Below are 22,580 nucleotides of genomic sequence, written 5' to 3' on the forward strand. Positions count from 1 at the left end.
TGTTTAATCAGCACCTGTTTTAGATCTGTGAATCCCTATCATCAGTGATATACATTTAACATTACATATCCCAAGTTGTCTTTAGTGATGCGTTTTGTATTTATTTTGTATTGTGTTCATCATTTGTATTGTTCGAGTACTGGTCACTCACCCAGGTTAAGGAAATCAAAGACTTTGTGCATTGTGTATTTCCTGTTAGAGGCATGGTCCTCCAACCTCAGAACCAGAATCTGTTTCCTGCTGAAGACGGTCAGCCAGTCCATCAAGTACACAATGTACAGGCCAACTTGCAATCTGACCTGAGGACACAAAACAAAAGAATCAATGAGAGGCAATCAGGCCTCTGTCCAAGAAATTTCCTCCTCAGCCGAGAGGACATGGTGGTGCGTGCATGCTTTAGCTTCTTTGAGGAGATGAACAGGAGGGAGGGAGGGAAAGATGGAGGGGAGAGAATTTCACCTGCTTTCTCTTTCATCTCCCCCATGCATTCAGCTGGGTAATGCTAGGCACCATGTGGGCATGTGAACATGTGCTGATGTCATGTGGTGTGAGTAGTTGAGGGATATGAGAAGAGATGGCGTTTCCTCTATAGAATCAGAAACCTGCATCACTACGTGCCAGTGGAGCAGATATGCGCTTTATACTCCTACATGATGCTGGTGTTTTGTTTCACTCTATTATTGTGATCCAGTGATAAGAAATTTTCAAGTAGAATTGACTGGTTCTAGTTTTTTAAATGTGAGGCTGTGTCGCCTTTGTCTATTTCATATATCACTGTAAATTGATTATCTTTGAATTTTGAACTGTTGGTCTGACAAAACAAGCAATTTGAAGACCTCAGCTTGGGCTCTTGAAACTTGCTATGGGCATTTTCAACTATTATATGATAGGCCAATGACACAGTTCATTAAATACAATCTTTAGTCGCAGCCCAAAAAATAAATTGGCCACTTATATTTTATGAGATTGAGAGCATTTGCAGGTAGCCTTATTGTTGTTGAAATGGATTTTTAGATTCCCATGTGGCAATTCATTGCAGAACACTAGGCACAAACAAAATACCTTGTTACAGGGAAAGGAATTATCAAAACTGAAAGGCATAAATGATAACAAGCTAAGCAACACTTCCTTTTGTTAAATCAATTTCCTATAACAGTGAAGGTCAATCATGTTCTCATGCTGGGTGTTAATTTGTCTTTTCTCTACGGACTCTGATCAGAGCTCTAAAATTTTTTATCAAGGAGCCACAGGCATGGGAGACTGCTGTAAGGACAGCTGTAATGCTTTTCACATGGTCTAATAACTTTGAGAAGATATTAGTGGATGGACAATTAGGCCAGCGGTGGAGAGTAAGCATGCTCCCAGAGGGTCATAAAGCTTGTCAGTGGCAGTTGGAGAGGAGGACCTCTGAATACAAGGCAGCCTGGAGGGGGAGCCAAAAGAGGACGGGCCTGTCTCCTCCCCCCTCTCAGCCAGTCTGCCTCGGGGCACTGTGGGGAAAGCTGGCCAGGGGCCCAACACTGGGGCCCTGCACTGGCTGACACTAAGACTTGGTCTGTTTTGTGAGTGAGGAGGAAGCTGCTAAACTAGGTTTTCTAGTACAAAGAGAGGCTGTAGACGCTGCACTCCTCCACGGTTCAACAGTGTTGCCAATCCCTTTCATAAAGTTGGTCCTGCAAGCATTAGCATGTGCTAATTAAGTGTGGATTTCACTCCATCTGTCTTTTTCACTCCTTTTCTATTTCTTTCTTCCCACCAGCTAATAGGCTGGTTACAAAATGACATTTTTTTTGCAGGGCTGTGAGACAAAAGCATGAGGGGAGGGTACACTCACTGGCATGGCATTGTTGACAGTAGTGTTGTACACACAGGAGCGCATTGTGTACTCCGTAAGGCACCCCTCGAATAACTGCAGTGACTCTGACACCTTCTCGTGGAAATCCTCTGCAGACTTGTTGGCAATACCAAAGTAAAGGTAGTCAGAGTATAGCCTGCAAGACAATAGAGGTGCTCGGTAAACAAATGTGAACATGAGACATTTCATCTTTGTTGAATGTACAGACTGTAAAACTAATTGTGTTTTTGGGTTGTATAGAAATGCTGGTTTTTAAAACAGGCAGGCAGTTTCAAACTTACTGTCACCCATATTTTGCATTAAAAAATGCTTCATGCAGCAACACAAGCACAGATCATTATACTTTACAGTAAACAAGACACAACTGTGATGTTGACAGCTCAGAAAGTGCTTGAAGTAAAACAAAGTGGAAGAAAGCACAAATGAGCTACTGATTATGCACCCGAGCCACACTAAGTAAAAAAAAACAAAAAAAAAAAAGATATATATCTGTATATTTTTATTATTGATATTTTTATCTCAAAATAATGAGCGTTATGTATCTACAGTAAGCTCAATTCTTAGGGAAGTTTTCTTCACTTGACTGCTAATCACAGCTCCCATGACTCAGTAAATGTGTCTAGTGCCTTGTAAAATAAAACAAAGGCCAAACTATTTGTAAGTATTATCTTATTAATGTCAGTCTATGAAAAAGGAATGCTGGAGACACATGAACCTTATAAATGCTCTGTCACAATTGAGTCTGAGATGTTAGACAGCGTCTGTACCGAGGAGATGCCTGGGCTGTAAACAAGTCTCCCGCAATAAAAATTCCATTTCCCCTAGAATTGCTTTTGGGAAAGGTTGCACAGGCTGTGATTTGACAGACAAAGGCAATTATAGAGAGCATGTTCAGACATTCTCTGAAGTAAAAATCAACATTAACAGCATAAAGTAATCCCAGTTTAAACCGAATGCCTTGCAGGCATTCAGCAGTAAGCCCTCCACGTGTCTGATAAAGGCGTCATAATGAAACTTATGTGACAGCCAGACTGGGTAAAAGGCTGTGACCACAGGTCTTTTGTTGCCTATAAACAGGGAAAGTATCTGTCTGTATCTGCACTATAAACAGTCATGATGGAGGCACAAAGGTGGCAGTGTGCGTGTCAGAACTGTATCTGCATCATTACAGATACAGGGCAGACGTGTGGTGGGAGGCAGTGAAACAGATTACCCCCACCTTTCCACTGGGTCCCTGAGCATAACGATGAAGCGGGCATCAGGCTGCAGGGCGTGAACGAAGTCCTGGATGAGGAAGGGAGGCTCTCCCTCTGTGGTGTTGTCATAGAAATACACCCAGGCGTTGTTATCCCACATTGTGGACGCGCTGGCTTCTCCTGCAAAATACACCCACAGGAGTTCAAATAAAAACACTCACCCAGACCATCTAGTTGCACAATCAAGCACAGACAAAACAAAACATGTACAAACATGTTTATAGTTTTACCCATCCGCGTTTGATGTGTTTAGTTGTATATATGCATGGTTCATTGCTTTCAGTTTTTATAGATTTTCATGAAATGTGTTTTCAAAACAGCAGATTGGCTTAAACTACAACTGAAACAATGTCAATAGACTGAGGATTTAATTGGCAGCTATTTTGATAGTCAAGTCATTTTTCAAGCAAAAGGGCCAAGTATTTCATGATTCCAACTTCTCAAATGTGAGTATTTGCAGCTTTTCAGTTTTGTATTATTAAAAATTGAATATCTTTGAGTGTTTGCGCTGCAAAAGTTATTTTTAAGATGTAATATTTGCCTAGAGTCTTGTATTATTGATTGTCAGTTTTTCAATCATTAAAAAAATTCATATAAAAAGTTTCTTCATAAATATATGGAAGTTTGTTTCAACTTCTTTCTGTAACACCTCTGAATCGAGGATGTAACTGTCAGGCGCAGCATGTTCCCAACTCACATGCAACAAGTCAATAAAAAGGGATTCTTGAGCAAGTGCACAAACAAACAAACAAAAAAAATGGTAGTAACTACATCTCCAGCTGTGAGCAAAATTGTGGAATCACCGCAGTCCACACAGTGACAATACTGGTGCTCATAACGAGTGAGAAGACGTTTCTCAAACAGTTTGAGAGCAGAAACTTTATCAGGCTGTGCTGAGAAATGATATCCAGGATTCATTAGGCTGTCTGTGCCTTCATTATCCTCTTATCTGTGAAGTGAAGCTGTGATGTATTTGGAGGGAACACGACACGGGCCTTATCTACCTCCTTTTCTGTGAGAGAAGGATGATAGCCAGGTCCTATTTTCTGTGATGACAACGGTGAGAGTGAAACATGATCGCTGCTAATGCTGTTATGCCCCAAAATGATACACACTGTGATCAGGTCTATTTAAAGGTCTCGGTGTCCTTTAAAAGGGTTTATTTTGCTCCACGGGGGAAAGGCTGTAATAGGGCAAACAAATGGAGGAGCCAGACCGGCGTGCCTCTGGTGTTTCACGGCGGCTTGGTCTTGGCTGGCGGTTGAGGAGAGTCAGAAGCCCAAGATCCTGGCCACAGGCCTGCACCTTGCTGGGCTCTCCCAGGGCATGGTGTGAATACTGAGTGGGGCTTTGGCACACTCCCCCCTTAACAGGGATTATTTATTTAAAGAGGGAAACAAAACAGGGCAGCATGCTAAGCTGTGCTCAATGCACCAACTCAGTCCAGTGTGAAAAGGCTATTGTTGAAAACTTAAATCAGTTTTTCTTTGCAGCTGAGCAGTTCTTTGAGATTGTGTTTGGACGATGAGAAAAGACAGAGACTGATGGAAGCAGAGGGGTTGGAAGCAGGATATGCAGATAGAGGAAGGAGGTTTGTAAGACTTCTCCACCCCGCTGCGGATATTATTGCTGTCCTGACACAAAAAAAACAATGATTCTTTTCTACGGCACTTCAGTGAAGTGGCTAAGTGAAGCAGAAGGAAGTCCAGTATTATTAAGCTGTTAGACCTCTCTTTAGGGCTGAGTCACCGGCTCTTTTAAAAATCACCGTCACTCTCTGGAGTGAAAGTGGCTGCCACAGAGAAGCCCTGTGCCTCAGCCTCGCTACCTGCTGCTTTAATAGCAGCTTTGTAATATTGGAGGCCAGATTACAAGTGAAGTTCCAGGCAAGTGTCGGGTCACCCTGAGTGAAACGCTATTGGCTGCAGCCTGATGAGGCCATGGAGTACTGTCAGTCCACGTTCCACACACAGATCACAGCGCTGATACATGACCTGGGTAACTAATATGATTAGGCAGGGAGGGAGGAGGAAGCTGCTCACTGACATGATGTGACAAAACAGGAAGGCAGAAATTATGCTGAACAGGAAATGTTTGTGCAGCTAAATCTTATTAGTGAGATGGTAGACCATGTTTTACAGGCTATCATTTGTATCTTGTTCTCGTAGCTTCCTACTAACACGCACTACTTAAGATAATACATCAGCGGTTCTTTATCGGAACAGACAAATCTTGTCATAAAGTGCCACTCTAAGGTTTGCTGAGTTTCAGGTGGTGTCTTGCTTACTCAATGTGAAAAGCTGTGTTTGATAGTTAGTGTGTGGGTTAGAGTTAATCGTAAAGCTAGAGTTAATATTTTAAAAAGGTCAGGGTTAGGCAGTGGGTGACATGTAAAAACTTAACAAGGGACTGGTGGAGTCTCAGTCTTTATGCCAAATCCCACGAGGTGCTAGAGCAGGGAAATCCCGATCAAGTTTCTTTGACCCAGATCTGAGCTTTTGAATATTAGGGATCAGCCTATAATTAAAATGTTGATTAAATACTGTGTGGACTATGTCTGACACATTGAATTGACAACTATAGCCTTTGGCACACCTCATTTTCCACAAGCTACTTGATCCAAATGCTGAGGGCCCTGGTTCAAAACCATTCATTTTTTAGGCTTAAATGATTTCTATGATTTGAGTGGAAGTTTAACTGAGGAAACTGAGATCGGCTAACAGAGAAGACATATATCACCCTGTTGGATTTGCTGAACTACAGAAACCTTCCTCCCACTCATGATGGGGTGGCTGTGCTGAGAGCAAGAGACAGTAGTGGGCTAGGGTGGAAAAAATACAATAGAACACAGTAAAGATTGAAATTTGATTGGTTATATTTTACCTGATACTGATCAATTAAAAATATGCCCAGATCAGCCCAAATGTTCCCACACTGATGACTTGAATGTGTGTGGAGGGGGTCTGCAATGTCAGGGTTATTATCCATCTTGAGTTAAATTTAACCACCTTAACTTTTACCACATGCCTGAACACTAAATTTCAATCAATTAAATAGGTGTAATGTGTAATTTACAAAATATACAGCTTGCCACAAGGGCTCAACAGGCTGCACCTGCAGCAGTGGCAGTGGGTTGGGGTTCTGTATCTCGGTTTTGATCTTAGTTTCAGAATCGTTACACCCCTAAGTTTAACCATAGAGTGTTTACCACCACGAACTGGCAACTTTGCTTGCCTATAATGATGTCAGGTTTGCCGGGGCTTCCGCTGGCATTTGCTGTGAGGTTGCCCTGGATTTGGTAAGCAGCCTGATCGAACAAGTCCAGATAGTCTTCCACTGGGTATCGATCATGGAAGCCCTCGCTGAGACGAATGATACCTGCCGGGAGAAGAAGACAGGGATGGTAAATACACTCTGTAGGGTGCAATTATATCTTTAGTGCATAATTACTCTTGTTGGCAAGTTGTCACATCTTATATTTTGCAGAAAGTGGAGGCAGACATATGTTTTTCTGTATGAGGCAGCAGATATTCAGATTAGACATGGTTTGGGTGGGGATCTGCATCGCTGAGATGGGCGTGTGTGCGTCAAGCATGTGTCCGGTTTGCCTATGCCCTTCATGTGTTTATGTGATCACACTAAATAAGGTCATTAGGGTTTCTGTGTTGTCCTGACTGCAGGGTGACCTAATAAAATCCATGTTCAGATCCAATCCAAATTCAGCAGGGAATACTGTCTCCGCTCAGTTTTCACTGTTTCCAATTAAAGGGCAATGTCAAGTTAATGCTTTAAATGTAAGACTAGCAAATGGGTTTTCCATCCCAGCCACTGTGGTCTACAGTATAATTACAATTTACAAGGCAATTGTGGAGATTCAGCGTAGGACTTAGGGGTATCCATGCAGCATGAGGATAATGAGGTAGCTCAGGCGTCTGTTACTTTCAGTGACGCTTTGATGGTGTCGCAGCAAAACACCTTTCTCTAGTTAGAAGGGAAACATGATTAGAAAACTCTAGTAAACTCTCCAAACAGCCAGGCTGCATCATTATTCATCCAGAACGGTCACACTCGTATGAGGTGTGATGGTGTTGGTGTGTCTCGCTTCAGGGCTTTTTCTTTCTTTTTTTTTCTTCTTTTAATCTCTGTGCTTTTTGAAATGAATGAAGCGTCACGCAATTTTCAAATAGTCTGTGTTTATAAGGCAGACACATCTGCTTAAGATTCAAACTGTTCTTCTAAGAAAGTTATGCAGCGTGGATAGCATCAAATCACCTTTTCACAGCATCGGCTGAGTGGAGCCTCGAGGGAGAATGAAATAAATAAATACAAAAACAAGACCATTTGAATGCAGAGTGTTCTCAGAGGATGTCTTAAGAGAAAAGTGCTGATTAACCAGCGCGTAGCCCCGAGTGCAACACTAGGAGGGATTGAGGGAACGAAAGAAAATGACAGGAAAGATGAAAGCATGGGGGGGGGCACCTATGTCCTTGGGATACAGCTGCATTTGCCGCCACGCGACATCACAAGGCTGCAGAACACACAAGCACGAGGCAGACAAATTAACACAAACAACTCATCCACATCCCGCAGCTTTATGAGGTTCAAATAATCATCAACTCCAACCGAACACGGCACATTAAAATAAGTATTGCAAGCAGACTGATCAATCCACCAATTAGGTTTTGTGAGTCTCAGTGGGATTAGGGGCATAGTCAGCAACTGGATGAACTTCAAAAGGATGGCTTTGGCTGCAACAGTTAAGCCTCCTTTGATATTTGCGGTGAGGATCTGGATGGAATTTTCAAAAGATGTGGCCAATAATGTATGTAATACCCTCAACAAGTATTATGCCAAAAACCCCGGGTGAAAATATTAAAATCATTAAGTAATTTTTAGACAGATAGCTCCGGGCAAAACAAAATGTATATATCAGTCACTGCTGAGCAGAAGAATAGCGCTCATCCACGGTGAGAAATCGCCATGAAAATTGAGTCCTCATGCTGCGCTGAAGTGATACTGCAGCTGCTGTTCTTAAAGGAGAATTATGAGATTATCTGCACACTGTATGTACATATCTTTCAACTCACTATAAAGTCATCTAATCTGCTTCCTCGATTTTATAAGCTGAGCCGACTTTGAACAGAACCGTCAGTCGTGACTGAGGCAGATCGGTGCCGGTGCCCTACAGTTTAACTGCTCTTCAAAAAAAAAATAAATAAATAAAATAAAATAATAATTCCCTTCCCATACTATTACTTCATGAAATGTAGACACACATAAGTGACATGCACACACTGACTCGCACTCCTGTTGCCTGCCTCTTGAGCTGCTGAAGATGCTCCATTATTTATGAGTCTTAATGGCTGTTTCAGTTATAAAAGAAAACAAAAACGCATGTAGGTATCGGGGATGATGATTTCCTTTCCATTGGGAGCAAAAATCACAGATAAAATTAGAATCTTAGCCTATTTTAAAACTGTTACTTCTAGTCTGGACACTAATTATCAAATACATTTGATTTTGAAAAAAATGTAATAATACAGACTTTTTTGCAAGTGTCTTTAGGAAAGACAATAAATCAAACTAAAGGGGCAAAACAACAAAGCAAGTTGAGTAAGGGTTAGATATATGTGATGCATAGACTTTTCAGTTCATTCTGGGCAAATACATTCTCACTCCCAGACCTCGCATGGCTTTTGATCCCATCTGTGGTGGTTTGGTGGTTCTTTTAACGTAACAGATGCACATGGTGAAAGAAACACACGATGGCATCCACACATTTAGATGACAGAACCGCCATACTACCAGATGTCTGCTGCGAGGCCGCTCATAGGCGGCTCATACCTCTCTGTGCACAGTTTGAGGGTTTATCTCTTTGTTTGCGTAAATGACATATTGCCACCTGTTCAGAGACAGAAAATGAAAGCCAACAGTGTAAGCCAGAATTTTGGAAGAGGGCTGTGTGTGTCTCAAACATCTGAGCTGAGACAAAGTAGTGATTAACAGATAATGCTTAAGTCTAAAGCAGCTAAATTGGCAAATATTTCCACAAAATAGGGAGAAAAAACATGAAAATATGCCTCTTAAGAATTTGTAAAATATGAAACAGCTCCCTCATAATATGATTTGCTGTCTAATCAAATAAATTATTGCTCTGTTACTGTTTTAAATGAGAATATAAAATCCATGGCGTGCAAAGGGGGAGAAAGGAAGCTGCAAAATGAGGTGAGAACTAGGATTGAAGCAAAGTTTGAGGTTTGGAGATGTGTCGTAAGGACTGAGTGCAACATTGTTTGTTAAGGAAGCGCAGGAAACTGCACACCCACACGTGTGAGTACAAAGCAAGTGGTTTCGACCACAAAAACAAATCTATGTCACAGTTGATGACTAAGTAGAGTTTGTCTAGATCCTTCTGCGTAGAGCTCTTAATGAGGCACCGTCACCACACAAGCTCAACCACCTATGTATCGAGATGTGAAAGCTGCACTGGCGAGAGGCTGACGATGGCGTGAAAACGCACAGGAGGGGGAAAGAGAAAAAAGACGATTAGCATTCAAAATGTTAAACGGAGCTGGCAGTAACGATTGTAAATACACCATCAGAGCTGTAAATTTGGGGCTAACAACTCTCAGGTAGAAAATAAACAGCTTAAGTTTATTCACATGCACAGCACAAGATGGGTCTTGAATATTCATTTCTTGGGTAATTGCATTGGGAGATTGAACTGCATGCATCAGAGATACTTCATTCATGTCACATTCAGATCTCACATCCAGCTAGGTTCCACGTTAAAAAATAAAAAAAGGAAAAAAAAACTGTGGATACAGTTTTTGGTATATTTGATGTAGAAAAATCTGTTCACAATGTGAAATTGTCAGTGAATACTCTAAAGACTTTCCACCCAATTAACTGGTGAAATGTATAGAGATTATGGAATTTGGTTATCACCATCCACACATCTCAACAATATGATGACAGTAAGAATACAGGAGGTAAATTTAATTATGCTCCTGAAACAGACAGGCCTGCCTCTCAGAATGAGACCCCTTTTCTCAATCTCCCTGAGGTATGGCTCTGCCAAAATGATACACTGTAGAGAGTCAACATTTCACACTTTTAATACTCTCGGGCTCTCATTATTGTATGCCAGCCTGGAGGCCTCTACCATGGCAAATTATAGTTTTCTTTACTCACCAAACCTCTTGCGGGTCCACCAGTGTGGCTCTTTGAAAGTGGTGAACTTGACATCTGGGTGAAGCCTCAGTCTGTCATACAGGTCAGTGGTGCCGCACTTTGGCTGGCCAATGATATAGAAATAAGGAAGGCAACGCATGCGGTAGAGTTTCCCATCGTGGTGAAACAAGTGCTCTCTGAAAGTGTTCCTCAAGTGCTGAAACACAGTCCGGAAGCGCCTCGAGTAGCGCGCGTACAAGTTTGTCCTGTATGGGTCCGAGGTGATATTCCCAGTGTATTCCTCATACCAGCAGGGGTTCTTGACACCAGACAGGAATTTGCGGGGGATAACAGAAAACAACTGTAAAGGCAAAGAGAGGTGGCTATGTTAAGCTGCTGAGTCAAGGGACTTCCCAAATACATCAAAACATCCCAGACAAAGCCTCCTGAGATTATCATTTGCTAAGGTTACACGATGGGAGATAAATATAGTCCAGTCATTTCACAGTTACATTAAAGTAAGAGGTTTGTTTATGTGTGGCCCACAGTTTTGGCAGGTATAGTCAAACACCATATGTGTAGGATCCAAGTACATGTTTCCTGACAAGTGTATTCAGAAATTGACTGTGAAGGCTAGGACAGCATTTACATACACATGTGGATGTGGAAATTGTGGCTATTTTTATACATCAACAGTAATTAGACAAGGTAAGATATCTGCAGACATTTGTTATCTTTCCTGCTGATACTCTGCCTGGTCTGTACTGCAGCCATTTTCCCTTGTTTTGGAGGCTTTTTTGTCTTCAGGCTGGTCCTCACCAGTTGAAACTGCTTGTATGGATGTACACACCCTCAGCTCTTAAAAGTAAACAGTAAGGCTAAATCCTCAGTTGTAGAAGTGAGCTGACACATTTCCGAGTCACAGTTGTAGTTTTATTTCAAAGTACTTTTTGTTGATCAAACACAATAAACACCCACGTTACTATGTAGCCGTGTCTCACTACCTGTGAAACACGGCTACTTTGAGGACAATTAATGCCGGATCCGTCCACAGATGTGGTATTGATTGTCCCGCGGTCACACTCTCCTATTCATTAGCTTGTTCAATAAGAAATTAGTTATATTGCAAATAGCCCTGGCACAAGCCATTATCATTAGGATTAGCAATTAATTGAACCAGGCTTTGAGGTGAGACGGACACTGCGAGAAAGCCACAGGGCCACTGTGTTTGAAGACTGTCGGATGACTTTGAGCTTTAAATCCCTTCTGAGAAAAATTAGGTAGAGACATATATGCAATTATCTGGTGTGACATGAAGTGTTATACAAGGTTTTCAGAGTGGGTCTATCTCTTTATAAATTAAATTAGAAACTGTGGCCGGTGGGGAATTGCACCGGCATGGATGTGTTGAACCCAATATGTATGTCAGGAATACAGTATGTAGACTTGAATACTGATTTGAATCACCTTTTCACTAAGCATTTAATTAAGCTTCAAGACACATCTGTGGTTGTCAATTAAAAGAGAGATCAATATCACACTGTGATATTATGCTTTGTATTCTGATTAAAAGAGAGATAACATTTACACTATAAAACACAGAGGTATTCATTACACAATCTATCTGATAAGAAAATTACATTTTTGATAGAATTTACCCCCTCAAGATCTCTTTGAATACATTAAATGAGAAGTAAGACACAGTGTGTTTTGGCTACTCACATGTGGTTCACTGTTAACCAGTGACTTAAGCTCTGGCATCTGTCGACTGCTGCGAAACTCCACCTTGGATGTGATAGACTTGACCACTAGTTTAATATGTGCATAGTCCTTGACTGAGGAGAGGTTGAAGGCAAAAGGTCCCGGGCTGACCAGGCTGCTGAAGTGGTAAGGGGAAGGGGTGAGGAGGAGGCCCTTCTTGTCTCCTGTCAGAATGTACGAAGCCATGATGAGGAACGTGACGGCCAGGCCGAAAAGGAAGCTGTAGAGACGGATCTTGCGGAAGCAGCCCAGGGTGCTCCAGCGCCTCGGCAGCTCCCGTTTAACCTCCAGGACTGCGAACAGGTTCATGGGCGTGTCGTCCACCTGGAGGAGCAACGGCCTCTTGCGGTAGTTGTCCACTGCTGAGCCCAGCAGGCTGTATTTGTAGTCCATCTGCGTCATGGTGTCAACAGCCTGCGATTCCCAAGTGTCACAGCTCAGACACAGGGAGGCGTTATGGAGCAGGAGCCAGCCAGACAGGAGGTTTTAAGATGGTGCAGACAGTTGATGTCCATGATGGGTTGTGGAGAACAGCCCACTTCACCCACTGACACCTTCCTGGTAAGAGGAAAATGAAAGACAAGACGTGAAACCAGAGCTGACCTTCTGTCAACAGTGACTCACAATCATATCTGGGCTGATGAAGCAATTCCCAAAAGCTCAGAAATATTTAAATAACTCTTTGTTTCCGCCTACGCTTTACTGTGTAGCTGAGGCCCCCACATCTACACCAGCTGTAAGAAACATCAGCTCCCCCAGAAGTTTCACTGTGGCAAAGAACAGACCGACAGTCACATCCTGTTCAAATGCTGACTTGCATTTAGTATCTGCTTCATTTGGGAACCAAGTTGTTACCAAGGCCAAGACTGCAGTTCTTTCCGTTTTAGTCCCAATACACATTTTATACCTCATGACCATATCATCGTTACATCCCTTTGTCTCAAAGAACAACGTAATGCCTCTTTGTGAAAGCAGTTAAATGATAATACAGCTGTGTTTATGCAGTTGTAATATAACCTCAGGCTGAATAAAGAAAAATAAATTGACAGCAGAGAAAAATAATGAATGAAATCTGTCTGCTCGGAATATTGATGTAACAACTCACTTCAAAATGTCAACATTTCTTGGAAGTCTATTTGGACATAATTTATTATGTGACTAATAACTGAGGGGAAAAAAATCACATCATGCAGGATTACATTGATTTCCCTGACTTCCTCGTCCACTTCCTGTTTTAATCAGACAGCACAGCAACACCTCCCCAACCTCACAGTCCATCCTCCCATCCTCCCTGTGCATCCGAGTCACAATATGGAGGGAGCGATAAGAACGAGGGATGCATTCAGACTAGTAACTACGAGGCTGCATGTCAGACTCTCCTGGGGAGAGACACGAATATAAGAGATACCCGGTTTGGGCCGGAGAAGGGATTATATTATCAGAAAATGGTATTCCTCACTGTGAAGTCACATGGATCAACAGTCGCCCACAGATAAAAGGAGGGCCAATGTCTAAAGGGTGAAAGAACTGGGGATCCTAATGATAATGCTCCTGCAGCAGCAATGTCTAGTTTTATCCTTGAGGCTTTCTTTGTGTCTGGAGCTGAGCCAACATGGTGGCAGTGAATACAATACAGCATAATGACAAAATGCCAACAGAGCTGAGGGTCTAGGCGACTTTTCAAAAGGATGAGTGGGATGTTAGGGAATATGGTTGAAGCCTCTGGTAATGTTTCACACCTTCACACTTGAAACTGCATGGATACAACCATGAGGTTGACATATGTTATACCTGCAACCTGCTTTAGCTCGCATACATCATAAGATAAGGGCACTACGGAAGTGAGTCATCGCTCCTCCTCACAGCTGCTGATATTGTCTGCCCCCCATCCCCCACCATCTCCACCCCCACCCCCATCACACACACCCTTTGCTCAATTCTGTATTCGTGGAGCTTGCGGCAGAGCCGATAAGAGGACGAGCTGGAGAGCGCCGGCCTCCCTGCTCGAGCAATGTCATTTACCCCCAGCTGGGCCCTCAGCATCACACCACAGCAACAGCCTCTCCAGGAGACAGGTGGAGGAAAAAAAAAAACCAACAAAAAACGAGGCCCCACTCTGAAAAGACTGATCTCTAGCCCTCAAGAAGTTTGTCTGACTGCAAGTTTAGTCTGTGAAAAACTTGAGTGCAAAAGAATAAAGGATTCACTGCAGGAAAGCTGAACCCACAGTCAGATATTTATGTGTTTTTGCTTTTAGCCAGAAAATGATCTTCTGGAGCAGGATTATTTTTAATCACTTTCCAGTAAAAAAAAAAAGAGAGAGTGAGGGTAATGGATTTTAAATTACGATAGCTACTTCAATTAAAGTTTGCCCACACATCACAGATGGTGTATCTGTGCTTCTCGTGCGTAAAGTTCACCAGAACAAGCATGGGCTCCTTGTTAGCGAAATACTCTGTAATGATGTGTGGTTCCATTTGAACAAATTTTCAAACCTTCCAAAGTGATGAAAGCTTCAAAAGGACTAAGAGGTTTGCTTTTAACAGAAATGTAATTACTGCAGGTCAGACGTCCTGTTTCATCACAGAGATGGACACTGAACTATATAATCAAAGTGCTAAAAGCAGAATGACATTTTCAGGATAGTCTCGTAACAAGCCCACTGTTATTGATGAGCATATGCGCTCATCTGTAGTCGTCATGCCATTAGCAGTTATTGACTGTCTGCGTCCTTCATCAAGGCTGGAGTCAATGGGGTGCTCGTGCTCAAGGCTATTTAAGATAGAGGGAAGGAAGAGGGCATTCGGGTTAAGGATGGAGAGAAAGAGAGAGCGCTAAAACAGAATAAAGAGATGGAGGGAAAGGAGGAAAAAGAGACTGTGTCATTGACGAGAGAATGTCACTCTCAAGGGAACTCGCATCTAAATCAATCAGTCAACTAAGTGTAGCAGTGGGCGACTGGCAGGTTGACAGACCTGCTCTATTCATAAAGCAAATACGTTGCTCTGTCCATCAAACATGATGAAATAGCTTAACTTGAACAGAAATATGGCTGTAGGGCAGTGGACAAAGAGGACATGAGGTTGCATCATCCACCTTTTTAGCTGACAAACCTTCAAATCCATAATAGTAAAAAGTGTGGATTTGAACATTTTCCTCACTGAAGAATGATGTTTAACACATTTATTTCCACACCTCCAACATGTTTTATAGATCAGCAGTAAGCATTAATCAGACAAACGTTTGCGTTGCTAGGCTGTGAAAAATCCATTTGGCTAGTGTATCTCCTCCTCTAGCACAGTGTGCTGTATTTTTTTACTTTTAATTTTAATAGTAGCATTGGATTACTATCAGAGTATCCCTATCTAAAAAATTTTAATTTATATTTTGGTCAGTAGTTATTTTTGATAAAGATCCTTAAAATCTGGGTTTTGAAGTATTTTGACCAACATATGTCCAAACAGGACATTTGAGAAACTTGACCGTGCTCCATGTCATCACCCAGGCTACTTGAAAATAAACTTCTACTTGTCTGTGCTCTCTGGGGGACAAACCTAATGGAGACACAGACCTATAACTGCAATAAGCAAATATTGGATGATGTTTTTGCCAATATTAGACTGGGAATAGACTTAAAGATAGTGAGTGAGTTGTTTAGGGTCATGAGTTTCTGGCTTTCTGATAAGCCATCAATATTATGAAAGAGCTAGCTAAAAGACATGTAAGTTTAGCTAGTTATGCTAAAGGAGGATATACATCAGCTAAAAGGGTTTAATACAGCCCAGCAATCCAATAGCTGTTGTTATTACTGACCTATAAAACCTGTAATAAATGATTCATTAAGAATAAATAATATGATTAGGTACAAATTACAAACCCTTTATAGTGTGTGTTTTCTGACATATGGCCATTACCAAAAGAAATACATTCTTAAATCACTTAAGGAATTTGCAAGTCAAAAAGTTCTAAGTGCAAGTGTCATCTGACTGGAAAGATCAAACACATTAACACACACAGATAACTCAAATTCATAATGATTGTAATTAACTTCAAAGACACTGGTATCAGTGGTAATTGCCTGCATGCTGTGCTGATGGTTCCCTCCCTGTGTGGTGCAAATGGAATTGCCACGGCCTTAATAACTCATCAGAGTGAGACCTCTCCATACAGTCTACCCTGTCATTCAGAGATAGATCAGTGAAACAGGCAATCAAGCAAATTTGTTTAAAGTCTGCTGTCTCCTCTACGTCTGGCTGTTCGTCCCTGCTGTGCAATAGCCAGCCAGTCTTACACACTGGCAGCTAATTGCTGTACCTTAACAATTCTTGATTTGTGTTACTGCTGCCAGTACGGGATGACTGATTATTTGTCTGAAAAGCTACAGTGTAGATGGACAGATTATCTTTACTTAATAAAATTCACTGTTGTTTACTTCTATTAAGCCATTTGCTGAAGAAATCCAAATTTCAAACAGGTTAGATTAACCCTCCCGTTGCCCTCCGTATTGCCCTTTGTATTCCGTATACTTTTTTCTTATTATTATTATTCAAAAACAAAAGATAACCGCTTCAGAATCACAAATGTCATGCACAACAACAAATCCTTTTACACACACACACACACACACACACACACATGCACACAAAGGCACATTGTCGGCCACTGGGTCACTTTGACCCAGAGGACAATGCAAGGGTTAAAGCTTTTCTCATGCTGTTGTGAAAATTTGCTTTCTTTGGCATCGATTGTGAAAACGAAAATGCAGGGTAGAAATATTGTTTTTCCAATACGTTCAGTGAACTTTGGTCATATTCCACAATAAATGCTCTTATGCAATAGGAATGATAAAAACACTCCATAGCCCTTTAATCATTTATTCCTCAAATGACAGCAGTAAATGATCATTATACCTGGCTGGAGAAGGAGCCTGTGCAGTGGAGAGCACAATGTCCCACTTTCTCAGCTTTCTGGCAATTCAAATGGAGGAAATTAATTGCATGGCCTGCTGATGGGCCCCTGAAATGCCCCTTTTTTGTTTTGATTCAAAGCAGAGGAGCTAGTGCTCTCTCCCAGGCTACAGAGAACTCACTGCTCCATATCACAGAAAATAGTTAAAATATCTTGGTTATCCTCACAGACCTCCCTGTGTTGTTGTCTTCATCTCCTACTGTGAGAAGATTAAAGCCTTTTTCTAGTGGCATAACCCATTTACAGTGGAAGTCAAACATGTCCTGCTTGTTTTCTCCTTGGTAAATAGTGCAGGAAACTCTTGAAGACATTCTGTTAAGACAGTTTTCCTCAGTATATGTTTCTGTCCTTAGAGAAGTCTTCCTAAATGTCACAGTATCTTTTATTATTCAGTGCTGTTTACATTGCATGACAGCTTAAACTTCTCCTATCCGCAAGCACAACGGGCAGATTAGAGGTGGACTGGAACGCAGTGGAATGCTATATGAGGCGAGTCGATAAGCTCAAGCAAGCCTGATCCATGTTACCATGAAGAGTCAGTGGAAAAATGGTTAAATCCTCAATGACGAATTAATCACTGGATACCCAATTTATAATCATGAGTTAAACCAGAGACAAGTGGATGATGGAGGAGGAAAACAACATGTCATCAGACAAAGAGAGTAAGCATATTCATATTCTCTGGATGTGACAGCATGGGTGCCTCAGTGTAATACTGACTGATAAACAAGAGAACACAATATAAACAAGTGATTATCCCTGATTCATTGCGCAGGTGTGTTAAGTAATACAGTATTGTTTCCTCCCTATGCAGCCAGAAACATGGAATTTACCTGACTCTTGTGTTATTTGTAATAAAAACAAACAGTTGCAGAAGTGGAAGGTGCACAGCATAAACAACAATCTGCTGCTAACCCGCCCTCACAACCACAGAGCTGGAGGAAAGAGACGAAGCAGGCTAGGTACTTTTGCTTCATTCAAGGAGTGTGGGAATATTGAACATGAGCACAAATGACAGAGTGAGGACTGAAAACCCTGTGATAAAGAGAGACTTGGGAGACCTTGAGAATAGAAAAGCACATTCTGTCCACAGAGTCCCTGTGTGCTGCTGCCCAGGAGTGCTCCCGACCTACTCTCAGAGACTGATTTCAGCCATCCACCATCAAACTGAAGAGACAGTTTGTCATTCAGGAACAAGCCCGTCCACTAAGTTTTATCAAGCCATTCCTCCCCTTTACGAGCACTTACAGATCTTCCGAAGCAAATGAGAGAAGAATAGAGCAAATAGCTAATGACTCAGTTCAGACTGTAAGCAGAATGTCAGTACTGCCTGCAGACTCAGGCAGTTTCCCGTTATGGCTTTTTCTACACAAGTGGCTGATGAGCTGACTGTAAAAGCCAATACTGGCTGACGGGCTGTAAACATGCATTTATTGAGGAAACCATCTGCTCATCCTCACTACCGTGACCTCTCACCATCTTCAAGAGACGGGAAGTGGATTGTGGTTGACATCCAGTAACAACACAGGAAGTACTGTTGGGGCAAGAGCGTGACAGAAGCAGTCGGGGGGGGTGGAGAACAAAGAGGGTGTCATCGCTGTGTCAGCTGGAGAGAAATGTTTTTCCACTAGGCCAGTCACAATAATTAAAGTTCAGTACGAGGCCACCGCAAGGGTGATGGAGCCATGAGACTGACATGTGACGCTAAAGCAACCTCATGATTGGTTGGAGAGGGCTGATGATATATGGCTGCTGATGACACTGACACTACCTCCTGCAGTATTGTGGCTATTTTAATTTTGAGAAGACTCGTACTAATATGTTATTAATATTGTTTTTATATTTTATATAATTTTATATCCTTTTTAGAGGAGAGTTCTTTATTTGTACTTAAAAGTTGTGATCTTTACAATTTCAGTCCTGATTTATTTGCCAATGCCTTTGGTAACCGTGGTAACAGCAAGTGTGGTTTGACACAGCAAACACTTTATGAGCAGCTATTTTGCCGGAAATACAATGGAGAAGCAGCAAGTGTTTCAGTTTAGAGCACAACCAAAAACAACTCACAGTCTTTTTAATAAAGAAGTCAGTCAGAAATAATTGCAAAAGGGATCTGATTTCACGCTGCACACGCAGTAGTTCTCTGCACAACAGCAGAGCACAATGAAAGGAGTTGGTTACCCTGCTGAGGAGTTGGATGAGTGTATCTCACCTGCAGTCCCTTATCTACTAGCTACTAGTTGTGGCAGAGCGTTCTTGTTCTATTTTCTCCCTTCAAAAAAAGAAAAATAATCTGCAGTAAATGAGCCACTCTGTGTTTCGCAAGTTGAATGACTTTAATGTGAAGCTGTGGCAGTAGGTAAACAGTGAGGTTGTCAGTGCACTGAATTACATGCATGCATCATAACCTGTGAATCCCTTGTGTGTGAGGGTAATCTGAATCCCTCCTAAGAATGGCAGACTCCGCCACTACCAATAAAAATACTATATGAGGCAGTTACTGAATGTAAATACATTTGTTGCCAACCATAAACAGTATCAAAGACGGGGTATGATTTTTATGAAAATCTTAAAGATTTTCACTAGATTTTATGTCTCCCACACACCCAAAAGTGTATGTTTCCTGCTGCAAGAAAATATTGATTACTGCAATTTACAGTAAATTAGGACCTCTTGTGATGGCTACATCTCAGAAAAATGCTTCTAGTAATAGGAAATAAATAACAGCTGATTATGCACTTTTGTGTCCTTCTAGAAACACAAAAAATGATTTAACACTGGTATGTTTGTGCTAAGTGTTTTAAATTGTGATTTTCACCCAGGTTTTGTATTCATATAATCAGCAGAATACTGATTCTAAGTACATGATAAAAATGAAAATTATGAGCTTTAACTACAGAGTGTCTATTTGAATAAATGAAATCAATTAGAAAAAGCATCATTGGTGGGAGTAAATGAAGCGACAACCAAAGCAAGCTACTGAAGCATGAAATTAATCCTCCAATAGCTTGGGAGTACAAGAGAAACATCTGAAAATAGGATTGTGTTGCGCTACATGTCTACAATGTACCACAGAGCCCGCTGATAATTAAGCAAGCAGGAGCCCTATGACCTGTCAAATATGTCGCTTCCTTTTTGGCTCCCCCAAGGGCTGCAGCCCAATCCAATCATGTAAATCACAACCATGTAACACAAGCAAGAAAGAGAAGATCAGTCTTCACTTTGACTCAGAGTGGATTCATGGATCATATTATCCAGGGAGAAGTCATCCATCACATTCCCCGAGATCACACACTGTTGACCAAACGATCAGAATCTAATCTTCAGGAAGTCAGGCAGCAGCCCCCCCCCCCCCGGAGAGCAGAGGACCTGACCGTGACCCGACCGAGGAACCGCCGGGTCAAATTATCAACACAGCCCTCGGATGCTCTCACAGCAGTGGAGGGTGGTGGGAAACGTGGCCTCTGCCCTGGATTCATAGCTGCTACTCAGCTGGGATCTCTCCCAGTTCAGCACTTTCTTCCGTCTTATCTTTTATTCATTATTTTAATTTCACTGGCAGCCTCCCACAGCCTGGGCTCCTTCTGAGGTGGATAAGTGCTTATGATGGTGTCATTAAAAAGTGCAGAAAAACAATGGCTGCTATTTAAATTATTGATTGCAGAAATAGATATGTTGTAAAGAGCATGGGGTGTTCTGGATTCTGCAGGGAAAGCATACAATGAGGCGAAATTGGGACTGCAAATTATAATTCACAGATATGAGAGGTTAAAGGTCATCTACCCTCTCTTGGTTGGGAACCTGCTTTACATCTAATTATGAATTAACAATGAGAATTTCATTCAAAGAGCTGCATTTTTTACACAATAAATAATCAAGCATTTCTTGTGTGAATGAAACAGGGCTTCAGATTTGAGGTGCATATGCAAAACAGTGCTGTGTTCGCACATCAGCACCAAATGAATAATTTATCAGGATGAACTTAAATGTGATGTGTCTGTAACTTATTATCTAACTTTAGAAAATTTATACCCAGATGAATTCAAATAATTCTGGAGACATCCTTGTTTTTCTTGCTGTTCCTGTTCCTACTTGATATTTTATTTTTTGGGGGGAATAAGAGTAACAATGATCTTCCAGTCACTTTAAGTCAGTTTCTCCGTTTTATCTTTTGCCTAGCGTTTTGTGTCAGCGGTCAGATGTTGCAGTCTCTTGATGTTCATTCGTATTCTTTGTGAAATTTTATATTTGTCTTGCTGACAGAGTTTGAGATGTAGGTTGAAATAAAAGACATAGCAGACACAGAGTTTCAGAGTTTCCTAATGCTGACTGACAGAGGAAAGTTATTGTAAGATGCGGGGGTAAAAAAAAAAAAAAAACTGCAAAGTGGACGAGAAGTCATGAAATACCACTTCGATTCATGGACGCTCAGTGCTGCGTGGGAGGATTGGATGTTTTTGGGATTTATGAAATATATGCCAGTCGGTTTCTCATCCCCTTGAGGTCCATCTCTCATGTTCAAAATCGGCAATAACGTGGGTGGCAATTGCAGCCTGTAACATTTATATCAGAGCACCATTAGCAACTCAGCAACATAAATATTTTTCTGGAAGGTGGATAATAAACAAGTTCCCCCACAAACACTGCAACTAGACAAGGGAAGCGTCAACCTTAAATCATAAGAGTAAGAGAGACACATACTGGAAGCAACACTGTTAACACCTGCTGATGCTAGAAGCCATCCCTTTACCTAAATTAACCTCTTCTTTCAGACGACCATCTTTTCATTTGTTCAACACTACCAACACCTGCTCCTGCTCGCCCCCTCTCCCCTACTCTCTTTACGAGACCTGACAGGCAGGCTCTCTACATGTTGACCAAAGTTCAGTCTACTGTTAATCTTCCTTTTTGACAAGAAGCAGACAGACCTGGGGGAAAAGCAGTTGGTAATTAATCCAATGGGAATGTTAACTGCTTCCAGTGGAATGCGTCTGAGCCCACGGAGCGACATAAATGGCTCAGATCCAAATCGGCTCAAAGAAAATTTAAGAGAAAACCATAACACTTGCATAAAAAAGAAGGAAAAATGTTGTGGAACTTTTATGACTATATTTACATTTAAAACAGTTTTACAGTTGGGTATTTTTCCATCCACACATTGTTTGCCCATTGATGCCCTCGACATTTGTAGGACACATCTGCAAGCACTGTTCTATGCTCTGGAATCACACTGCACTTCAAGTTGGTAAACCGCTACTAAAATCTGAGTTTATGGCACATCTGTGCAACACATAAATACAGTACACATTTTGAAAAACACTCAGTGGAACTATCATGAGAACCAATAAAGTTGGAAAATTCGAAACAGGGATCAAAGTGCTAAAGAATGTATGTTCCCAACAGAAGGAGGTAACAGTGAACATAAAAGTTTGAGAGGCCGAAAACATGCTATAAAAATGTATGACTGATCTGGCTGGTAAACACTAAACTGTAAGGCATTTATTGTGCATTATTTAGTTGATGAATCACTGCTGGGCGAAAATCTTGCATCTGTCAGGCAGTGGTTC

The 22,580-nt window shown here is 41.6% G+C and overlaps 1 protein-coding gene across 1 annotated transcript in view; it reads right to left on the bottom strand.

Annotated features, from left to right (window-relative positions):
• The window catches only part of LOC108899055 (carbohydrate (N-acetylgalactosamine 4-sulfate 6-O) sulfotransferase 15), a 33,539-nt gene that overhangs the window by 1,552 nt on the left and 9,407 nt on the right, over positions 1 to 22,580 (bottom strand). Inside the window, exons 2-7 of the mRNA XM_018699319.2 lie at positions 12,007 to 12,603; positions 10,306 to 10,645; positions 6,346 to 6,489; positions 3,075 to 3,231; positions 1,835 to 1,991; positions 152 to 299 (exon numbers count right to left, since the gene is read on the bottom strand). Of these exons, the coding sequence (XP_018554835.1) occupies positions 152 to 299; positions 1,835 to 1,991; positions 3,075 to 3,231; positions 6,346 to 6,489; positions 10,306 to 10,645; positions 12,007 to 12,447 (1,387 nt within the window). The 5' untranslated portion in view covers positions 12,448 to 12,603. The remainder of the gene's footprint in view (positions 1 to 151; positions 300 to 1,834; positions 1,992 to 3,074; positions 3,232 to 6,345; positions 6,490 to 10,305; positions 10,646 to 12,006; positions 12,604 to 22,580) is intronic.

Source organism: Lates calcarifer, linkage group LG23, assembly GCF_001640805.2.
Source record: "Lates calcarifer isolate ASB-BC8 linkage group LG23, TLL_Latcal_v3, whole genome shotgun sequence".
NCBI classification, from domain to species: Eukaryota; Metazoa; Chordata; class Actinopteri; family Centropomidae; genus Lates; species Lates calcarifer.